This window comes from Lichenostomus cassidix, chromosome 2 (genome assembly GCF_008360975.1).
Source record: "Lichenostomus cassidix isolate B80296 chromosome 2, HeHo_3.0, whole genome shotgun sequence".
Lineage (NCBI taxonomy): Eukaryota > Metazoa > Chordata > Aves > Passeriformes > Meliphagidae > Lichenostomus > Lichenostomus cassidix.
The window spans coordinates 91,745,792-91,763,023 of NC_139482.1; the positions used below are offsets into that span (position 1 = coordinate 91,745,792).

The following is a 17,232-nucleotide window of genomic DNA, read 5'->3' on the forward strand; positions in this document are numbered from 1 at the left end:
CCGACCGCTCATCCCCGTATCCCTCGCTCGGCGGCCGCTTCCCGAGAGCGCTTTCCCCCACGACGCCTCGGTCGCGCCCGCTCGTTGCGCAGCGGCCGGGCCAGAGCGGGACCGCTCCGAACGACGCGTCGGGCAGCGCCGAGGCCGCCCGGGGGGTGCGGCGGGCGGGAAGGCCCGGCAGGAAGGGAAGGAAGGCTGACGTGTCCCGGCGGGGCCGCCGGGCTGCGCATGCGACCCTGTGCCCGCGGTAGCGGCCATGGAGGAAGGGGAGGAGGAGGCGAGGGGAGAGGGCCCGTCCGTGCTGTTCCTGCACCCGGACCTGGGCCTGGGCGGCGCGGAGCGGCTGGTGGTGGACGCGGCGCTGGCGCTGCGGGCGCGGGGCTGCCGGGTGCAGATCTGGACGGCGCACTACGACCCCGGGCGCTGCTTCGCGGAGACGCGCGGGCTGGCCGTGCGGCGGGCGGGCGGCTGGCTCCCGCGCAGCCTGTGCGGCCGCGGGCACGCCCTGTGCGCGGCCCTGCGCATGGCCTTCGTGGCGCTCTACGTGCTGCTGCTCAGCGGAGAGACCTTCGACGCCTTCGTGTGCGACCAGGTGCGGGCACTGACACGGGGATAGGGATGGAGAGGGGGACCGGGGCGCCGCCGTCGCTGGCTTGATGGGAGGCAGGAGTACTGGTGAGCTGCTCTTCACAGAATCACAGAATTAATTGTTAGGTTTGGAAGGGGCCTCTACTCTACTCCACTCCAAACCCCCTGCCAAAACAGGATCACCTAGAGCAGGTTACTCTGGAACGCATCCAGGTAGGTTTGGAATGTCTCCAGACAAGGAGACTCTTCGAGCTCCCCGGGCAGCCTGTTCCAGTCCCTGCCACCCTGAAGGTAAAGAAGGTCTTCCTCATGTTGATGTGAAACTTCTTGTAATTTATTTTATGGCCATTACGTCTCATCATGTTGCTGGGTACCACTAAAAAGAGTCTGGCACCATCCTCTTGGCACTTGCCTTTGAGAAATATATTTACATGGGTTAATAAAATCCCACTCACTCTTCTCCAGACTAAACAGGTCCAGCTCCTGCAGTCTCTCATAAGGGAGATGCTCCAGATCACCTCCAGAGCATCAAATCCCCACAAAATCAGATTTGTTGTGTGGGGTACAAGAAGCCAACAATGACACATTCAAGAGAGAGACATTGATTGTTCATTTCAGAGCTGTGCAAGTCTGGCTGCTTCAAGATGTTCCAAAAATCAAGCGCACCCCATCAGGCTTTCTGTGCCATCCTTTATACACAGAAATTCAGAGTTAGTAACTTTCCAAGTGTGGCCCCTCATAATGTTATGATTGGTTAATCATTTCCAGAGAAGGGCAGTGGAGCTGGAGGAGGATCTGGAGAACAGGTCTTATCAAGAGTGGCTGAGGGAGCTGGTGTGTTTATGCCGGAGAAGAGGAGGCTTGGTGGGACCATATTACCCTCTAGAAGTGCCTGAAAGGATGGTCTAGCAGGTGGGGGTTGGTCTCCCTGACAGCTAGTGACAGGATGAGAGAACATCATCTTAAGCTGTACCAGGGAAGATTTAGCTTGGACATTAGGAGGAATTTCTTCACAGAGAGGGTGATTATACATTGGAATGGACTGCTCAAGGAGGTGATGGAGTCACCATCCCTGCATATATTTAAAGAAAGACTGGACATGGCACTTAGAACACTTAGTGGTGTTGGGTCATTGTTTGGACTTGATGATCTCTTTTCCAACCTAATTGGTTCTGTGGGTTCCATACAAGTTGCATAACCCCAATTAACTTCTACACATGCTCAGGTAAATGGTCTTCACATAGGCAGGGGTCTTTCTGACCTGTAGGTGTGTTTTCTAGTGTTATAATGAACAAGTTACAAGTTATAGTTTAGCTATAGGATACATGGACATTGAGCATTTTGCCAAATTAGCGATGTATACATTGACGTAAATCAACATCTTGATTTACTACATCCTTAAAGCTTGTTATTTTCAGCATGTCTTTGACTAAGGAATACTAACTGTTGCCTGTTCCTCTGATTGGATCTCCTTCCTTGCTGATTAGGCTTCAAAGTGTACAAAGATCTTACACCAAAGAACATCCTGAATTAAGATAATCTTGACGTATTCTGCATTTTGCAATTCACTTCTTCCATTCTGGGGCAGCTGGAGGGAGAAGATGCCACTTCCACTCGGGCTCTGCTCCCAGCACTTCTTGTAGTGGCAGGAGGAAGTGTTTGGATAAGTCCTGAGGCTTGATGGGGCCTGGGTGGGGAGCAGGGTGCCTTATTGAGGGCGAAATTAAAGGGCCACAACAAGAGGTCTTGGATGAGGGAGTACAACTTGATGTGCTTGTGGAGGGAAGAGGGAGAAGACACTTGGTTTGCAAAGCACTGGGTCCCAGAGCACAGCTTTGAAATCACATGTACACACTGGTGGCACTGATACAAATAATTACCCTCTCCTCTTGTCCTGTCTCTCCTGGTTGCACTAGGTGTCTGCCTGCATTCCTGTACTTCGACTGGCCAGAAACCGTAAGAAGGTTTTGTTTTACTGTCACTTTCCTGATCAACTTCTGACCAAGAGAGAATCTTTCCTAAAGCGCCTCTACAGAATGCCACTCGACTGGCTGGAAGAGTACACGACTGGCATGGCAGACTGTATTGTTGTGAACAGCAAGTTTACTGCCAGCGTGTTCAAAGACACATTTAAGTCCCTGTCTCACATAAACCCGGATGTCCTCTATCCATCGCTCAACATCAGTAGCTTTGAAGAAATTGTTCCTGCAGATATAGCTGACCTGATACCAAAAAAGAAAAAGTTCTTGTTTCTTTCCATTAATAGGTACGAGAGGAAAAAAAATCTAGCACTGGCTCTCGAAGCTTTGCATGAACTTCGAGGGAGACTTGACTCTCATGAGTGGGATGAAGTTCACCTGGTTATGGCAGGTGGTTATGATAAGCGAGTTCTGGAAAACGTGGAGCACTATGAAGAGCTGAGGAGACTTGCAGCCAAGCTTAGTGTTAATGACCATGTGACTTTCCTGAGATCATTCTCAGATGAACAGAAAATCTCTCTTTTTAGTAACTCCATATGTGTGCTTTATACACCAAGCAATGAACATTTTGGCATTGTCCCATTGGAGGCAATGTATATGAGATGTCCAGTAATAGCAGTTAATTCAGGTGGTCCTTTAGAGTCAATCTCACATAATGTTACAGGATTTTTGTGTGATCCTCTGCCAACCCAGTTCGCTGAGGCTATGGAAAAAATTGTGAAAGATCCTCTCTTAAAGGACACAATGGGAGCAGCTGGGAGAATGAGAGTTATGGAAAAATTCTCTTCAGAAGCTTTCTCAGAACAGCTGTACCAATACATACGCAGATTAACAGAATAAAATTGTATTCCTTTTATATATTACAACATTGTGTCTCTTATTTGTGTAGGGGGGCCAGTATTCATTGTGACTGATGAAGAGACAGGGATATCTGAATGTCCTTGTTGTGCTGCCTTGTGTCACTTGCCACAAAGAGCAAAACAGAGGGTTAAAATTTGCACGTGGTAGACTGATCTGCTCTTGCAGGGGTTTTTTTGTGTACTGTGCCTTGGAAAAATGCATAGTTAAATGGCTGTAACTTACTAAGAAAATTACTGCGTGTTTTACTTTAATACTGTATGGTAGGGCTGATTCAGTTTACAAAATATGTATTTGTCCAGATAAAACACACACAGCCTTATTTTTATGTATTTAAAATACATCAGTAATTTGTAAGTAAAATGGCTGTCTCAGCTGGTGTATGGAGAGGATAGTACAGTCCAACCAACTGCATGTTTCAGAAACCCAGCAGTGTTAGGGATATGAATGGTATGATTTTAAAATAATTGACCTTTTACTGTGCTCGTCCAGTGGTGTTGTGTAGTCATGCTGGGTGTCAAAAAAACATACAGGTGTGTGAGCAGGAGGAAATGAGACTGGAATAGCACCAAGGATATCAGACTACCTCAGGAAAAAATGTTAATGCTGAAATCTGTGTTTGTTCATCACCTGCAGTGATTAACGCTGTAATTTTACTTTGGGAATTTCTGTTTTGTAGATACTTAAATGATTTAATATTTAATATTTTATTCTAAATGATAGGACACTTTTAAAAAAGGGCTTCATGTGGACCAGGCAATAAAGATATTTTGCCTAATGTAGTGGTAACTTGATGTTCTAATGCTGTGAGTGCACATATGACAGTTCTGTGATTTATTTTTTTTCCAAGCTGCTCAGAGGAAAGGAATATATTTTTTGTTCATCTGCCTCTCTTTTGGTGCACCCTTATTAGTTAGTTGTTCTGTTTGGTTTTAACACACATAATCCATACAGCTGAATTTTAAGTGCGAAAATAGATTAGCTACAATTAGACTAGCTAAAATTTCTTCATTTTTGAAATCAAGGGTCATCTATAAAATACAATTTATAGTGTGGTATGAAATACAATTTGTAGTCTGAATTCTGCAATTTCTATTAAAGATAGTTTCAGGCATTTCCACATTCAGTACTTCACAACAGAGAGATCATTCTTTCTTTTGCTTAGGACTGAAATCCAGATCTTCTAAAATTTTTATTTGAAATAAAACAAGCACCCACAAAGTTTGTCTTTAATTAGAAAGTTGGAATAGTATAATTTTTATTCATTATGGAGTGAGAGCAGGTGATCTCACGCACTCTATTTCCTACATTTCTATTCAGTCAACAAAACTGGCAAGCCTGAATCTATACTCTTTCCAGCCTGTTCCTGCATTTCTGCTCCTTTCCCACCCTTAAGTTTTCCTAAATCTTTGTGTAACTTTTTCATCATGGGTGTAGGAATGGATAACTGAAGGAACAGAAGTGATGGTGCTCAGGTGTCAGATTAACACCCTCAAGACATGTTTGGCCTGGGTTTTAAGTTCAGTTAGAAAGTGCAAGGTGGTTGGAGGCAGTTTCTGCACTTTCTTAGTCTGTGTTATATTCTCCTTTCAATTGCACTGGAGTTAACCTGAATCCTGAGACACACTGGTGCACACTCGCCAGCATAGCTGCAGGGGTAGCTCCATTTCCAGCCTTGGCCTCCAGCCCTTTCCTGAGCTGTGTTGCTGGCAGGCATGTGCCTAGTCCTGTATCCTGCAGCTTCTGTTCACTGAATTTCATGGATTCCGCTGGGACCTGATCTGCCATCTCACATTTACCTGGTGGTCACTGTGACTGTCAACAGCTGCTACTGTCACCAGGCTGCCGGCTGGGGTACTGTGCCCTGATCAGTGAGGTCACTGTTCTGTGATGTGGTGTCTGCTGGCTTTTCACTGTCATCCCTTGTAGAGTAGCCCCAGCCCTGTTGCTTCATGGCAGGTAGGTTGGACCACCTCAAGCCTGAGGCTGACTATCATGGCGCCTGACCTAGAGGCTCCCCATCAGCCTCAGCCTCAGATTGCTGCAGAAAGCTGTGGTCAATGTGTAGAAATGCAGCACAGCACTGCAAGTTGTTTCAAGATCTTTTGATTCCCATCTTGAGAAACGTGATCTAGTAACACAACCCTGTCCGTGGAAGGAAGGTTGAACGTCATAGCCTTTAAAGGACCCTTACAACCCAAACCATTCTGTGGTTTTATGGACTTCCAAAGCCATTTGGTGGGGACTGTGCAGTTGGATTAGGATTTATTGGTAAGATGTGGCTAATCTTTCCAGCCTATCCAAGTACCGTAGATCCCACAGGACGTTAGATGATCTGCAGTACTAATTTCGCAGAACAACCTGGATTGTGACCATGTGGAATACAATGGCCCTGTGGTCCAAATCCAGATGACTTAGTTCATTGAAACAATTTTTGGAGGGACCACAGCTGCAGTGGCCAAGCACTGGGTTGCTGGAGCTCCACCAGGAGAAGTAGTTGACCACTAAATACACAAATCAGTTGACTCTGGACGCTGGGTGTGAAGAGCAAGCGTCTTTAAAGTCTGTGTCTGTGACCCTCAAATGAGATGGTTAGGACTGGCCTATCCCAGAGCCTGGGGCAGTCTATCAGTTGTGTTCTGGTGGTAGATCAGCAGCGCTGTTGGTTCTGCTGCCTCAAGAGTGCGCTACCACTCCTCAGAGACAGCTTGGGTTGCCACGTGCTCTTTGGCTCAGATGGCAAAGTTCCTATTTGTGGGTGTGATCTGTCTAGAGAAAAAGACATGAGGTCACAGCTCCTGCTTTGGGTTGGATTCTGGGACAGTATGGCCCCTATGGCCCAGAGACATCTGGTTCCGTAACAAAATGCCAGCCAAGACTTCGGCAGGACAGTCAGGCAAGATGTGGTGAAAGACTTACTGTTCCTCAGGGGCTGCGTGGGCTTCTTATGCTCACAGGAAGTGAGACCCCTTCTGAGAAAGCACTGTTATAAGATCCATAATACTGGAAAACCCTGTTATGAATCACCAAAAGAAGTTGGAAAATTCTAATAAACGCTGCACTTCCTGCAGGCTAGAAGGGAATGAGCAGAAAATTGTTTCCTGAACCAGATACAGACACTTGGAGGATCTTGTGACACCGTTTGGTCTCTCCTGTGCTCTTACCACCTTCCATGGTTGTGTACATAATGTGGTGCACAGTCTGCTTGATAACTGTGTCATGGTATTCTCATCATCTTCATGTTCTCCAGCGTTCAACAGGCACACAGGCTATGCCAGGGAAGTCCTGAGTCACTTGCAGCAGTGCTGACTCCATGAAAACCCCAGAGATTTGTTCTTTCCAACAAAGTTACTGGGATACTGGGTGAACCCCAACTGCTGTCATGTTGATCCCCGGTAGGCTGAAGCTACCTTAAAATGGCAGGCTCCTGTGAAGGGTCAGAAAGCCCCACACTTTTTTTTTTTTTGACAAAAAATGTGGAATACTGGCAGTGGAGGTAGAGTGTCAGATAAAGAGATTAAATCTCCCTCCCCTCCCTTTCTCTCCCCTCCCTTCCCCTCCCCTCTTACCAATACCATGGGCTGGAAAGTGCAAAGACAGAGTTTTCCTTCTTCAATTTACTTTTAATATCTCTAGTCAATAAGATTGGCCACAAACAATTTAATATGCATATTTTTATACACTCAGCTTCTAAAAAGAAATCTGAAAATTTCATTATTAAGCCAACCTGGCAGTTCTGCTTTGCTTTTTTTTTTCTTTTCTCTCCCCCTTCATTGCTATTTTTTACAATTTTACACAATATAAAAAATTTATAGATTTTAACATTTACATGGAGTCTATAAAAACCTCATGCTACATTATCATATTGGTAAACTTTATTATTTTTTATTATGGCTTTATTCTCTCTCATGGATGAAATGGCTGATATTTTATTTTGAATTGTAATTTATTATACAGTTAATATCACAGGGGTATTTTAAATGAAACAGTAACTGTAGAATACTGAAAAAAATATAGTATTAAGGAAGGGGTATATTCAACAGCATGAATGTTAACACAAACAGTAGAAAAGAAAAGACATTTTAATTATAGTTATCCTTACCTGCTTTTATGGAGAAAGTAGAATGTGTGACGCAAAAAGAAATAAATTAGGGGTTAGTCTCTATTGATTTATGGGCGTGCAGTTCTTTAGTGCCCATTATTCTATGCCCAAGATTAACTGAGTCAATTCCAGATTTTTGCACTGTTGTTCATATGAGAAGACCAACAAGTTTGACCTCATGAACTCCAAGACAGATCTATTAACATTATAGTATCTTTATGACTCCAGTTTCTGCACACTGAAAGAGAGAAAAAGTATAATGACTGAAAAAATGAAAACAAATCATTTGGAGTGGTTTTACATGGAGAAAGAGAGCAAAAGTTGCAAAGTTTAAAAACCCATATGTAAGATAATCCGTCTCTGTGAAATTAGTCTTCAAACAACCTACTTTAAAGGCACACACCATATTTTGACTTAATGAGCTTTCCCCCTCACAATTATGCACAGAACTCCTGCACTGTGTAGCAAGCTCTGTGAAAGACCAAAATCTTGTCTGATTTACTCTTTCAAATCTTCAGCCTGGCCTAGGATTAGCCCTGTAGACAAACCTACAGCTGAACAAGGTGCTGTGTGTAGTAACAAACAAACCTCATGACGACTGACTGCAGGGAGAGATCCTGACCATCACCTCCTCTAGGAACACAGGACAAAAGGACAGAGAACAATGGAAGCATGAAACCTAGCCAGAATGTGTCTCTCTTTGGCACCCCTCTTTTAGCATCTGGCACATGTGACGGACCATTTACGTCCTTCATCCCCCTTTATAAACCCCCTTTCCTTAACAAAGTGAAAGCCAAGAAGCTTAACATGGGAAAGGACAGCTCGGTGGACCTAGTGACTGGCGTCTGGCAGGGTATTTGATGCCCCACCAGGGTGAGAGAGGTCCAAGCAGAGTTCCTGCAAGAGCAGTGCAGAATATGCAGCCACTGAATGGAGTGGGGGCTCACTAGTGGTTAGGGTGAATGAAACCGTGTTGGTGCTAACAAAGAAAACAACATTCAAATAAGTCAGGGAGAAATCCAGGGCAATCTCCATCCCCAGCTATCACAGTTTCTCTCCCGCCAAACCTTCCTCTTACTTGTCACACCTGTCTGGATTCCATCAGGAGAGAGTGCCAGGGAGCAGGAAGGACCCTTTGGTCACTAGGAAAGGGAGCCAGGGGCTGTGTGCTGTGAAATGGGCATCCCACAGTGTGCAGGCAAGGTGAGCAGGGCAGGCCTGGAGATAGGTGAATTCCTGACCATAGCTCTTGCCCAGCTATGAACTTACCAGAAAGGAAACCAGAAAGTAGCCTTTGCTCCAGCCTGTATTAGCTGGGTGACAGAGCTACCTGTGTAGTTGTTGGTTCTATTGGTTTAGTAAAAGCACTACAAATATACCAGCACAGTCCAGCCCAATGTGTAGTGTAAAATGCAAACAACAAAAGTGATGGTCCAAATACAGTAATTGCTTAGAAAGTCCATCAGGAATTGGTGATTAGGAGCTGGAAACTATATTAAATAACACATAAATAGTACTAGGCACAAGGATTTGCTGACAGATTCACAGACAGATTCTGCTGAAAATAGAACATAAATCTAATCTGATCCTTTATCCATATTCAGACCTCTTCTGTTCTTAGGCAAAACCTCTCTAAGTGTCCAAAACCATGGAAAAATGAATCAAGAGAGCACACAGAGTGCTTGGAGGACATGAAAATAGACAACTCTCTTCCTGAAACTGTACCTAACCCAGGAAAAATGTATGCATTGACACAAAAAGCAATATATTAAGAGAATTCTGCTGAGAGGGAATGTTCCTTTCATCCAGTACCAGTGCCTGATTTAATAATATTTAAAGGAGAGGGTGCTTTGTCACCTACTCCAGCAGCATCTAATTTTCTGCATAGAAGTATTCTTCTAACAGTTTAGTGGGAATTCAGGACAAGAAATTGGCACTTTTAATTTAAGATACCAATTTGTGTTTTACTGTGAATAAAATCTTCATCTATGAATTTTTAATCACTAAAGCTATATGAAAGTTCATGATAGGTCAGAGGGTAATATTCCCCATCTTGCATTCCTCTTATATTTCATAAATAATCTGAGTTGCTCAAGTCTCAAAGTACTTTGTGGATACATGAACCCACAGTGGAGAGCTGACCTTTTGAGTGGGAGAAGTCCAGTCCAGGCTGTCCTCTATGGGGATAAAAATGCTCACAGTAAGTTTACCTTCTGCCTATATATTCTTAAAGGGAAGCCAGTTCCTAGAACTTGGAAGTTATGGGGCTGTTAGTGAGACTACATTTCTAGAGGCAGAAGCAGATATTAATTAGAATTAATGTTGGAGTGTTCTCTGTAGTGAGTAAGGGCATTTGCCATTAATCTAACAGAGTAGTCTAACCCTGAAGCTCTAACAAACTTCTGTATTTGACAAGGGAAAGAAGTTTTAATCACGTACCTGTTTAAAATTAGGAAAAATACACTCTGATTCATACAGGTGAAAAAGTTCTCCAAAACATAATATGGAAAAAACTGTTAACTGTGGTCATCTCAAATAAAGATGATGAATAATAGACATGGAATTTTTCAAAATTAATAGACAACAGTCCAGAAGGATTAGAAAACATGCATCAATCTGATAAGAATGAGTAAGCATAAACATACCTTCCTTTAGAGAGCAAAGAACCTGGTACCTACACTTTTAGAAGTTTCCTTGATTTTTATTTGGTTTCAAGGATTATTATTTTCCCCAAAAGTAACTTAAAGCAAAAATCTCTAACTGAGCAAAAGAGACAGTTTCATCTGCTCCTTGCAGTTTCCCAGAAATGATTCATTGTTCTGCCAATCCTAATAAAAGGTCAAGAGAAAGTGAATCCTGAGACCACTGTACACAAAACAACAGCAACTTTCAAAGAAAGATCCATTTTGAAGAAGCAGATCCACTAGAGCACAAAGCAGTCACAAAAATATGACAATAAACGGCTAATAAAAAGGATTAGAAAGATACACAAAAGTCTGAAAGAAAACACTCTGTGCCAGGATCTTCTTCAAATCAAGGCAGAGAAACCAGGACTTTCACAGGCAATCATAACAAAAGCAGAATTTTCACCAAGAAATGTGTTTTTCTCCACAGAAGGTGGCTTCTGCCTTGAGGCAGTGTCCTGAAAGGCATTTTTCTCAATCAGACATAAAATAGGTCCTGACCACATACATTTCTTAAATAACTAACTTGTAGTAATAACACTGAGGTATGTCAGAAATTATATAAAATTTTCTTCATAGTAATAAGAATCAAAGTCTATATACGTGTCTACACATTATTTTTTTTCATGAACTGGAGGAAGGAACAGCCTCTTCAACCTACATTCCAAGTAGATAAATATATTCTGATTCAAGAAAATATTAATAAAAAATCTTCTTATGAACCCAGCTGATACAGTAATATCCTTCATATCTTCATCCAGAACCTGATATATCATCACTTTGTGTTGCCAGCCATGAAATCTTTTTTTATGTGTGAATAACTTTATAATTGCTTTGGACTTGCAGAAGAATTGGTCAGAAGAGAGGACAAAATACTTTAAACCAAGCTGTTACTGTGCTTAGAGCAGCCACACCTCAAGTCCAGAGTCAGGCTGTGATAAGGAATGGTGATATTTGCATTGATACCTTGTGTTTACTGTCTCTTGCAGTGCCTGTCCCCTTGAGCAATACTGTTTGCTTTTATTGGGTTTCATTTCCTTAATCTCTTCACCTCTTTACTATTATTATACAAGAAACACCTCCCTATTACAAAATACTCAGGAATCTGTTCTCCTCATCTGTTTCATCCTAGAATGGCCTTCGTGGTCACCATGTGCAAGAAGAAAGGAGCAGAAGTTGCTGCCTGTTGTGATTAATACTTCATGTAATTGTATGTGGCACTGAGATGTTACTCTCTTATGAGCATGTGAAAGCCCTACAGAAGAGTGAAAGAAAGATTAAATCTACAACACACTGTGTTCAGTGAGACCTCTTCCAGTAACCATGGTATGAATTGGGAAAAAAGAGCCCTGGTGCTCAGATATCAGTACCCAGTCACTGCAATATTACAGCTGCTTGGATGGAAATTCCTCTGAAAAATAAGCAGATCTTAAACAGGCAGGAAGATCAACTCATTTTACAACTTAATTCAAATCTCCTCTCTGTTGCCTGCAGGATTCATCTAGTTTTCACTTTTCCCCATTAAGAACCCTTTTGTATCAGATTCTCTCACTCAGGCAAAGAGCAAGGTCATTTACAATGGCAATACAAAGTTGATTAAAACAAATAACAAAGGCTGTAGTTTCAGCGAGTTTAAAAAACCCTTAAGAGCATTAAACAGGCAAAACTAAGGCAGCATCTGAGTCTGATAGATTCCCACGGTAAGTTTCATGTGTTTCTTTTCCATAGGACTCTATATGTTTCCTCCACTAAAGTGATTCTGGGCTCAAAGTTCACCTTAGAACTGTGCTGTTAAAAATTTATGATTAAAAGGCCAAGAAATTGATTCCCAAGGTGCTTGCAAAATGACAGGCTACACCACGCTCACTCCAGGCCTTTACAAGGTGAGCAAAGTAACTAAGTTCACATTTGAAATTCTCACCTCCCCAAAATATTCAAATTCACCATTATATTGTGCTTGGTCTTGGTGGACAGGGACAGGAAGGATAAAACCAGTTTTTCCACTTTGCAATATTATTTATATTCTTTCAGTAACAGACTCCCTTTGCTAATTGCAAAGAATATTTCAACCCCTATGGAGGAAAAGAGCAGGAGAAATGGATGGAGGTGGGCCTACAGCCAGAAAGTTATCCATAGACTTTCAGACAACATCTCATTTAAGCTGATGAAACTCACTTTCACATGAGTTGTGACATAACCATGGCAGGAACTGACAAGTGTCAAAATCTTGTGGAACAAATAAGATTTCAAGTCCTATTCCTCTGTACCAAAGAGGAGCCAGCAAATACTACACATTCATTCTGCTTTTTCCGATGGCACTAACTCCTCTCAGCAGCTTCATTGGCACTCTGTAAGCATGTCCAATTATCTCATTTACTTAGAATAGCTGCTGATATTTAAACTGAACTTTTCATGGCTTTTCCATAGAGACACCTTCCTAAATATCATTCTGCTGTGGGGAATAAAGAGTTAATTGATTCTCTGTCATCAGAGCTGGGGGTTCTGTGCAGGTTCTTGAGCCCAAGAAGCAACCTCAATGTTCTAATGGCACACCAGTGTCTTAATGGAACAAACCAACAAGTGTGGGCCTTGGCACAAAGGAAAAATAATGATAAGAGATAGATTTAGGTATCACAAGATCATGGTGTCAAAGTGCAAACAGGGGTACATGTCCAGCTGCTTCCCCCTTACAGTCACACCATAAGCATGCACTGGAGATACATGATCTCTTGCAACTGATCAGGTCCTACAACCTATTTTTTTCCAGAATAATGTCTGCCTGACGCATAGAGATGAGCCACACCTCAGGGTGACTTCCTTGTAACCCCTCTCATCATCACAGGGTTCAGACAAGTAGTGGAGGTGAATGCACTACATGGGCCTCTATTGCATAAGAAGAGATGAGAGTGGATTGCTTTTGAAATTTTGGCACACTCTCAGCTACTTTAGAATACAGACAAGGCCTGGGACAGTAAAATCGCTGAGATGGAGGCAGTACAGCTCACACCAGTCTGCTCACTCATCCTAGTAACAAAACACATAGACAATCCATCTAGGACAGAATGATCTGTCTAGGACTGTTCAACTTACCTGCAGTGAACTTGCAGTAAATCGTTTATCCAGTGTCTTATCTGCAGACACCACAAGCATCAGAAATCTCTTCATTATTTATTGTTAGTACCTCATGATTCGACATTTAATTTAAGTCTTTCACTGTGTCTTGCCCAGCAGCTTTAGCATTATAAATAGGGAAGCACTTTCCCATTTAAGAACTAGCCAGAAGGATTTAGCTCTGTTTGATGAACCTTTCTGTAAGGCTTGCATCATTTTGTCATCATGGGTGATGCTTAGAAGCTTACAGGCATCTCTGTTATGAGGAAAGTTACTTAATTGCTGAAGGCACTATTGCTTCAAGGCATTTATCCATGGGCAGACATGTTTCCCTAAATACTGTAGAGATCAGGAAGCTTTTTCTTTTGTTCACAGTTGCAAACTTCTTTATAAACAGCTGGCTGTTTTTTGAGAAATTTTATTTTCTTTCTGTTACAAAAGCTTCCATAGCACGTGGGATACCAGGCATTTTGACACAGGGAGCAGTCAGGTTGGCTACAGAAAACATGCCCTTGGCAAACCCATGATGAGTAGTGCTGGTTGCTTTCTTACACTTCACGTGCTTTGGTATGGATGCCAAGAGGATGTGCTCCATTATCTTTCCAGAGAGGGCTTTCACTGTGTGCTTTTCTCATTCTACTTCATCCTTACTATGCTGCTCTAGCCTTTATAGTATCTCAGATGCTGTATTACATTCATTTGTAGTAATGACAGCCAGTAAACTCATCAACTCCCATCAGATGGCACTCAGTCTTCAGGGTAATGGCAACATGTAAACATGTAGCCTCCATTCTCAAACCAGAGAAGATTAATGCCAAATCCAAACATCCTTCAGGTGCAAAAACTTTCCAAGAAACATAAAATAAGAGATTCCTCTTAATTGAAACAGGCTGTTAAGGCCTGGAAGATTCTAAAAGAAGCAGCCAATCTTATTGATCTTCCAAGGAAGACTCTCAGTCCATTTAAGCATGGTCTGAAAGCTGTCCACATATCCTGCAGCTGGAACTGAGAAATAAATAAGGCCATCTGCTCTTCAGGCCCCTTGCTCCTGTCATACATTGGCCACTTTGTCAATAACTGCTTTTCAAAGCAGTTATTGACAAATGCATTTCTAGCACTTATGCTTTCATAGGTACTCATTTGTATAAGCATTTGAAACCTCTTAGTCCATATTAAATCTTATACTGTGCTTATTAACATAATGCCTGAGTAGCATAATATATATGGCCTCAGAAATTTCCTGGAAACAGGAAAATAATATTAGCTTCAATTAACAGGCAAGGAGAAGTCCATATATTTTAAGCTCTCTGTGCTCAACATTTGTCTTCTGACAAGACTTGCTCTTTCATTTCTGAAAACAGGACTTTGTTTTGGTCTCTTGGACCCTGCCATGCTGACCACAGACACCCATGGTTGAAGGATGCTCCTTGGATGCAGAAGCTGCAGCCTAAGAGATGGGGAAGAGACCTGGCCAGTCATGTAGCCAATACCATCACAGAACTCATGTCCTCTGGCTCAGACTATTGATGGTAGGCACCACAGACTCCTTTTCCTCCTCCTTACTCTGCCAGCTGCTTCTGTGTGGACTGAACCCACCAGACCTACCCTAGGATCTGCTGGATCAGGTTCCCTGGCTGAGAAAGCAGCTGCCTTGAGGTTACTGAGCTGTTCTGAGCTACTCAGCACTTTCCCTGGAGCACACACTCTGCTTGTCCATGTGGCATCCCTGAACTTGAAAATGTCCCCATACTTATATATACTTACTTAATGTTTGCAGATTTTGTGTTTTGAAATGGCTTTATTAAGGCAGCAATTGTGGTTACATTTAAACAGCAGTGAGAATTCAGTGTTGTTAATAATAGTACTTTGACCATTAATTTTATTGCTTCAAATTTTACTTTTGTTTTCAACATATTTCTTCCAGAAAAACAGATTATCTTGTATTCCTTTAAGAGAGGGGTATAACTTATTAGTGGATTGTATACTTAGTCTATTATCTTCATGAACATGCTTCCTAGATTTCAGACAGATTTACAATTTTCCCTCAAATCCATACATCTTGAAGACTGCATGAACTGATTGAGACTCTTTTCGTTCCCACAATTTAGAATAGTCTGTATTCCTGTATTCTAAAGTTTTGTTAATATAACTGTACATGGGAAGACTGCAACCTCAAATTCAAATGGAACTCTAACTGGGCAGATGTCACAATTTTGTCACTTATGTATGCATTTCATTTTACAGAATAGTATGTAAGGGAGCAATTAATCTTTACCTCCATTTTCAGGCTCAAAAAAAACAAAGACCCTGCTGCTGACATATATTTGCTAGCTTAAGTAATTTTCCATGTTTTGTAAAATAAGACTTTTAAACTTAAGGACAGGATTTCAGTGCAGGAATCATGGCTTGTGTTAAATGTCTTTGGAATAAAAATATTACTTCATGCAGAACATTAAGCACTAGCTATTCCATGACATCTTTCAAGTACCACTGTCCTTACAGCCTTGAGAATGATGCTGAGGCTTGCATTTCAGTCTGTCAAAGGCATGTGGCAACTCAGGATAGGAAATTAAAGAATCAGTCGGAAGCCCAATGTAATAATGAAGATTTCCTTGAAGAACAAATGGGACATGACTCTATGTCTGAGTGGTGCTTCTGCTCCTGGTTCCTATGGTGCTGGTCATGAAGGGCTGAACCCTGATCTGGGTGAGTCCTCTGAGCTTGAGCATTCCAGGCAGGACTACTCCCTCTTTTGCAGAGTCTGCTTTCAGCAGGATCTCATTCCATGTGTTTGGACTATGGAGTACAGTCCTGGCATAAACTACAACATCAAGAGTGACTGTGCTCTCCAACACAATATTAAAGTCAAAAGCAGAGGTGCTGCTGTGGGGTACAATTCAGTTAGAGGGAGCTCTGAGGAGCACAGGCTGGGATTTGGATGTGCAAAGTGGACATTAATAAGATTTTTACCACCTAACTCCATTGAAGGTCTAACCTTAGTCTTCTCAGTCTACTTATTCAAAAGCTTTTTTTCTGGATTTCTAGGTGGAAGTTCTGTGGAAGTTGATAGGAGTATGCAGCGCATGTAGACATTACACATCTATAGTTGTCTTTTTAATAGCACACAAAATTAAAACTTCCAAATCTAGAATTTCTTCCCCCCAAAATCCACCAGTGCAACTTTGTGATTTGTTTCATCTGTAATGCAGGGGTGATGGTGTCTTGCTTTTGACAGATTGTCAGGGGTTGAGTACATTTAGAATTTCTTCCCATTCCTGTTACTAAGCAACAAATAGTTGGGTGTTTTAGAGCCATCAAGTCTTTTGTAAAAGACAAAAGGTGTGCTTGGGCAGGGCAGGGCAAGGGAAGAGCCGGCCCTGGGAACGCTCTCTCATGGTTCAGACGCCGGGAGGAAAGGGGGCTCTTTGCTTTTCGGCTGCGACCAGAGGAGATCCAACTGTGCCCTGTTTTTCTCTTCTCCAGGCTGGGTGAGCTTTGATTCAACCTTTTTTCCCACTGGGAAGGGCACGTTTCCCCAGGCTGCGTTTCCTTGCAGCTGCTGCCGGGAGAGTCTGGCTGCCTCTGCTGCCTGCCCCCACCCTCTGCCGCACAAGACCACGGCGTCTGCTGTGACTGCAGGGGTCCTTGCTGCCTCGCTGGCTGGCTGGGGGAGAGAGCCGGCGCCTGCCCCTGCTGCCCTGCTTTCTCGCTGCTCTGAGCTGCTTCGCTGCCCTGCATGCTTTCCAACCTGCCCACCATTACCAGCTGCCTGAGGCTGACCTGACCCTGCGCCACAGCGCCACCCGCAGCCGCTCGGGAGTCATCGCACCGGCCCTGCCCAGCCGGGAGCTCAACAGCGCCCCTGCTGCTTGCAACCGTGATTACACCCCACGGGAAAAAGCTCGGCAAC

The 17,232-nt window shown here is 43.0% G+C and overlaps 1 protein-coding gene across 1 annotated transcript; it reads left to right on the forward strand.

Moving 5' to 3' along the window:
* The first annotated feature begins 1 nt into the window (after nt 1).
* Nucleotides 2–3,433, forward strand: ALG2 (ALG2 alpha-1,3/1,6-mannosyltransferase). The gene is made up of 2 exons (XM_085052381.1): nt 2–592; nt 2,505–3,433. Exons 1-2 carry the CDS (start codon nt 257–259, stop codon nt 3,405–3,407), a joined length of 1,239 nt encoding a protein of 412 aa, XP_084908507.1. The 5' UTR covers nt 2–256; the 3' UTR covers nt 3,408–3,433.
* Nucleotides 3,434–17,232: the final 13,799 nt, after the last annotated feature.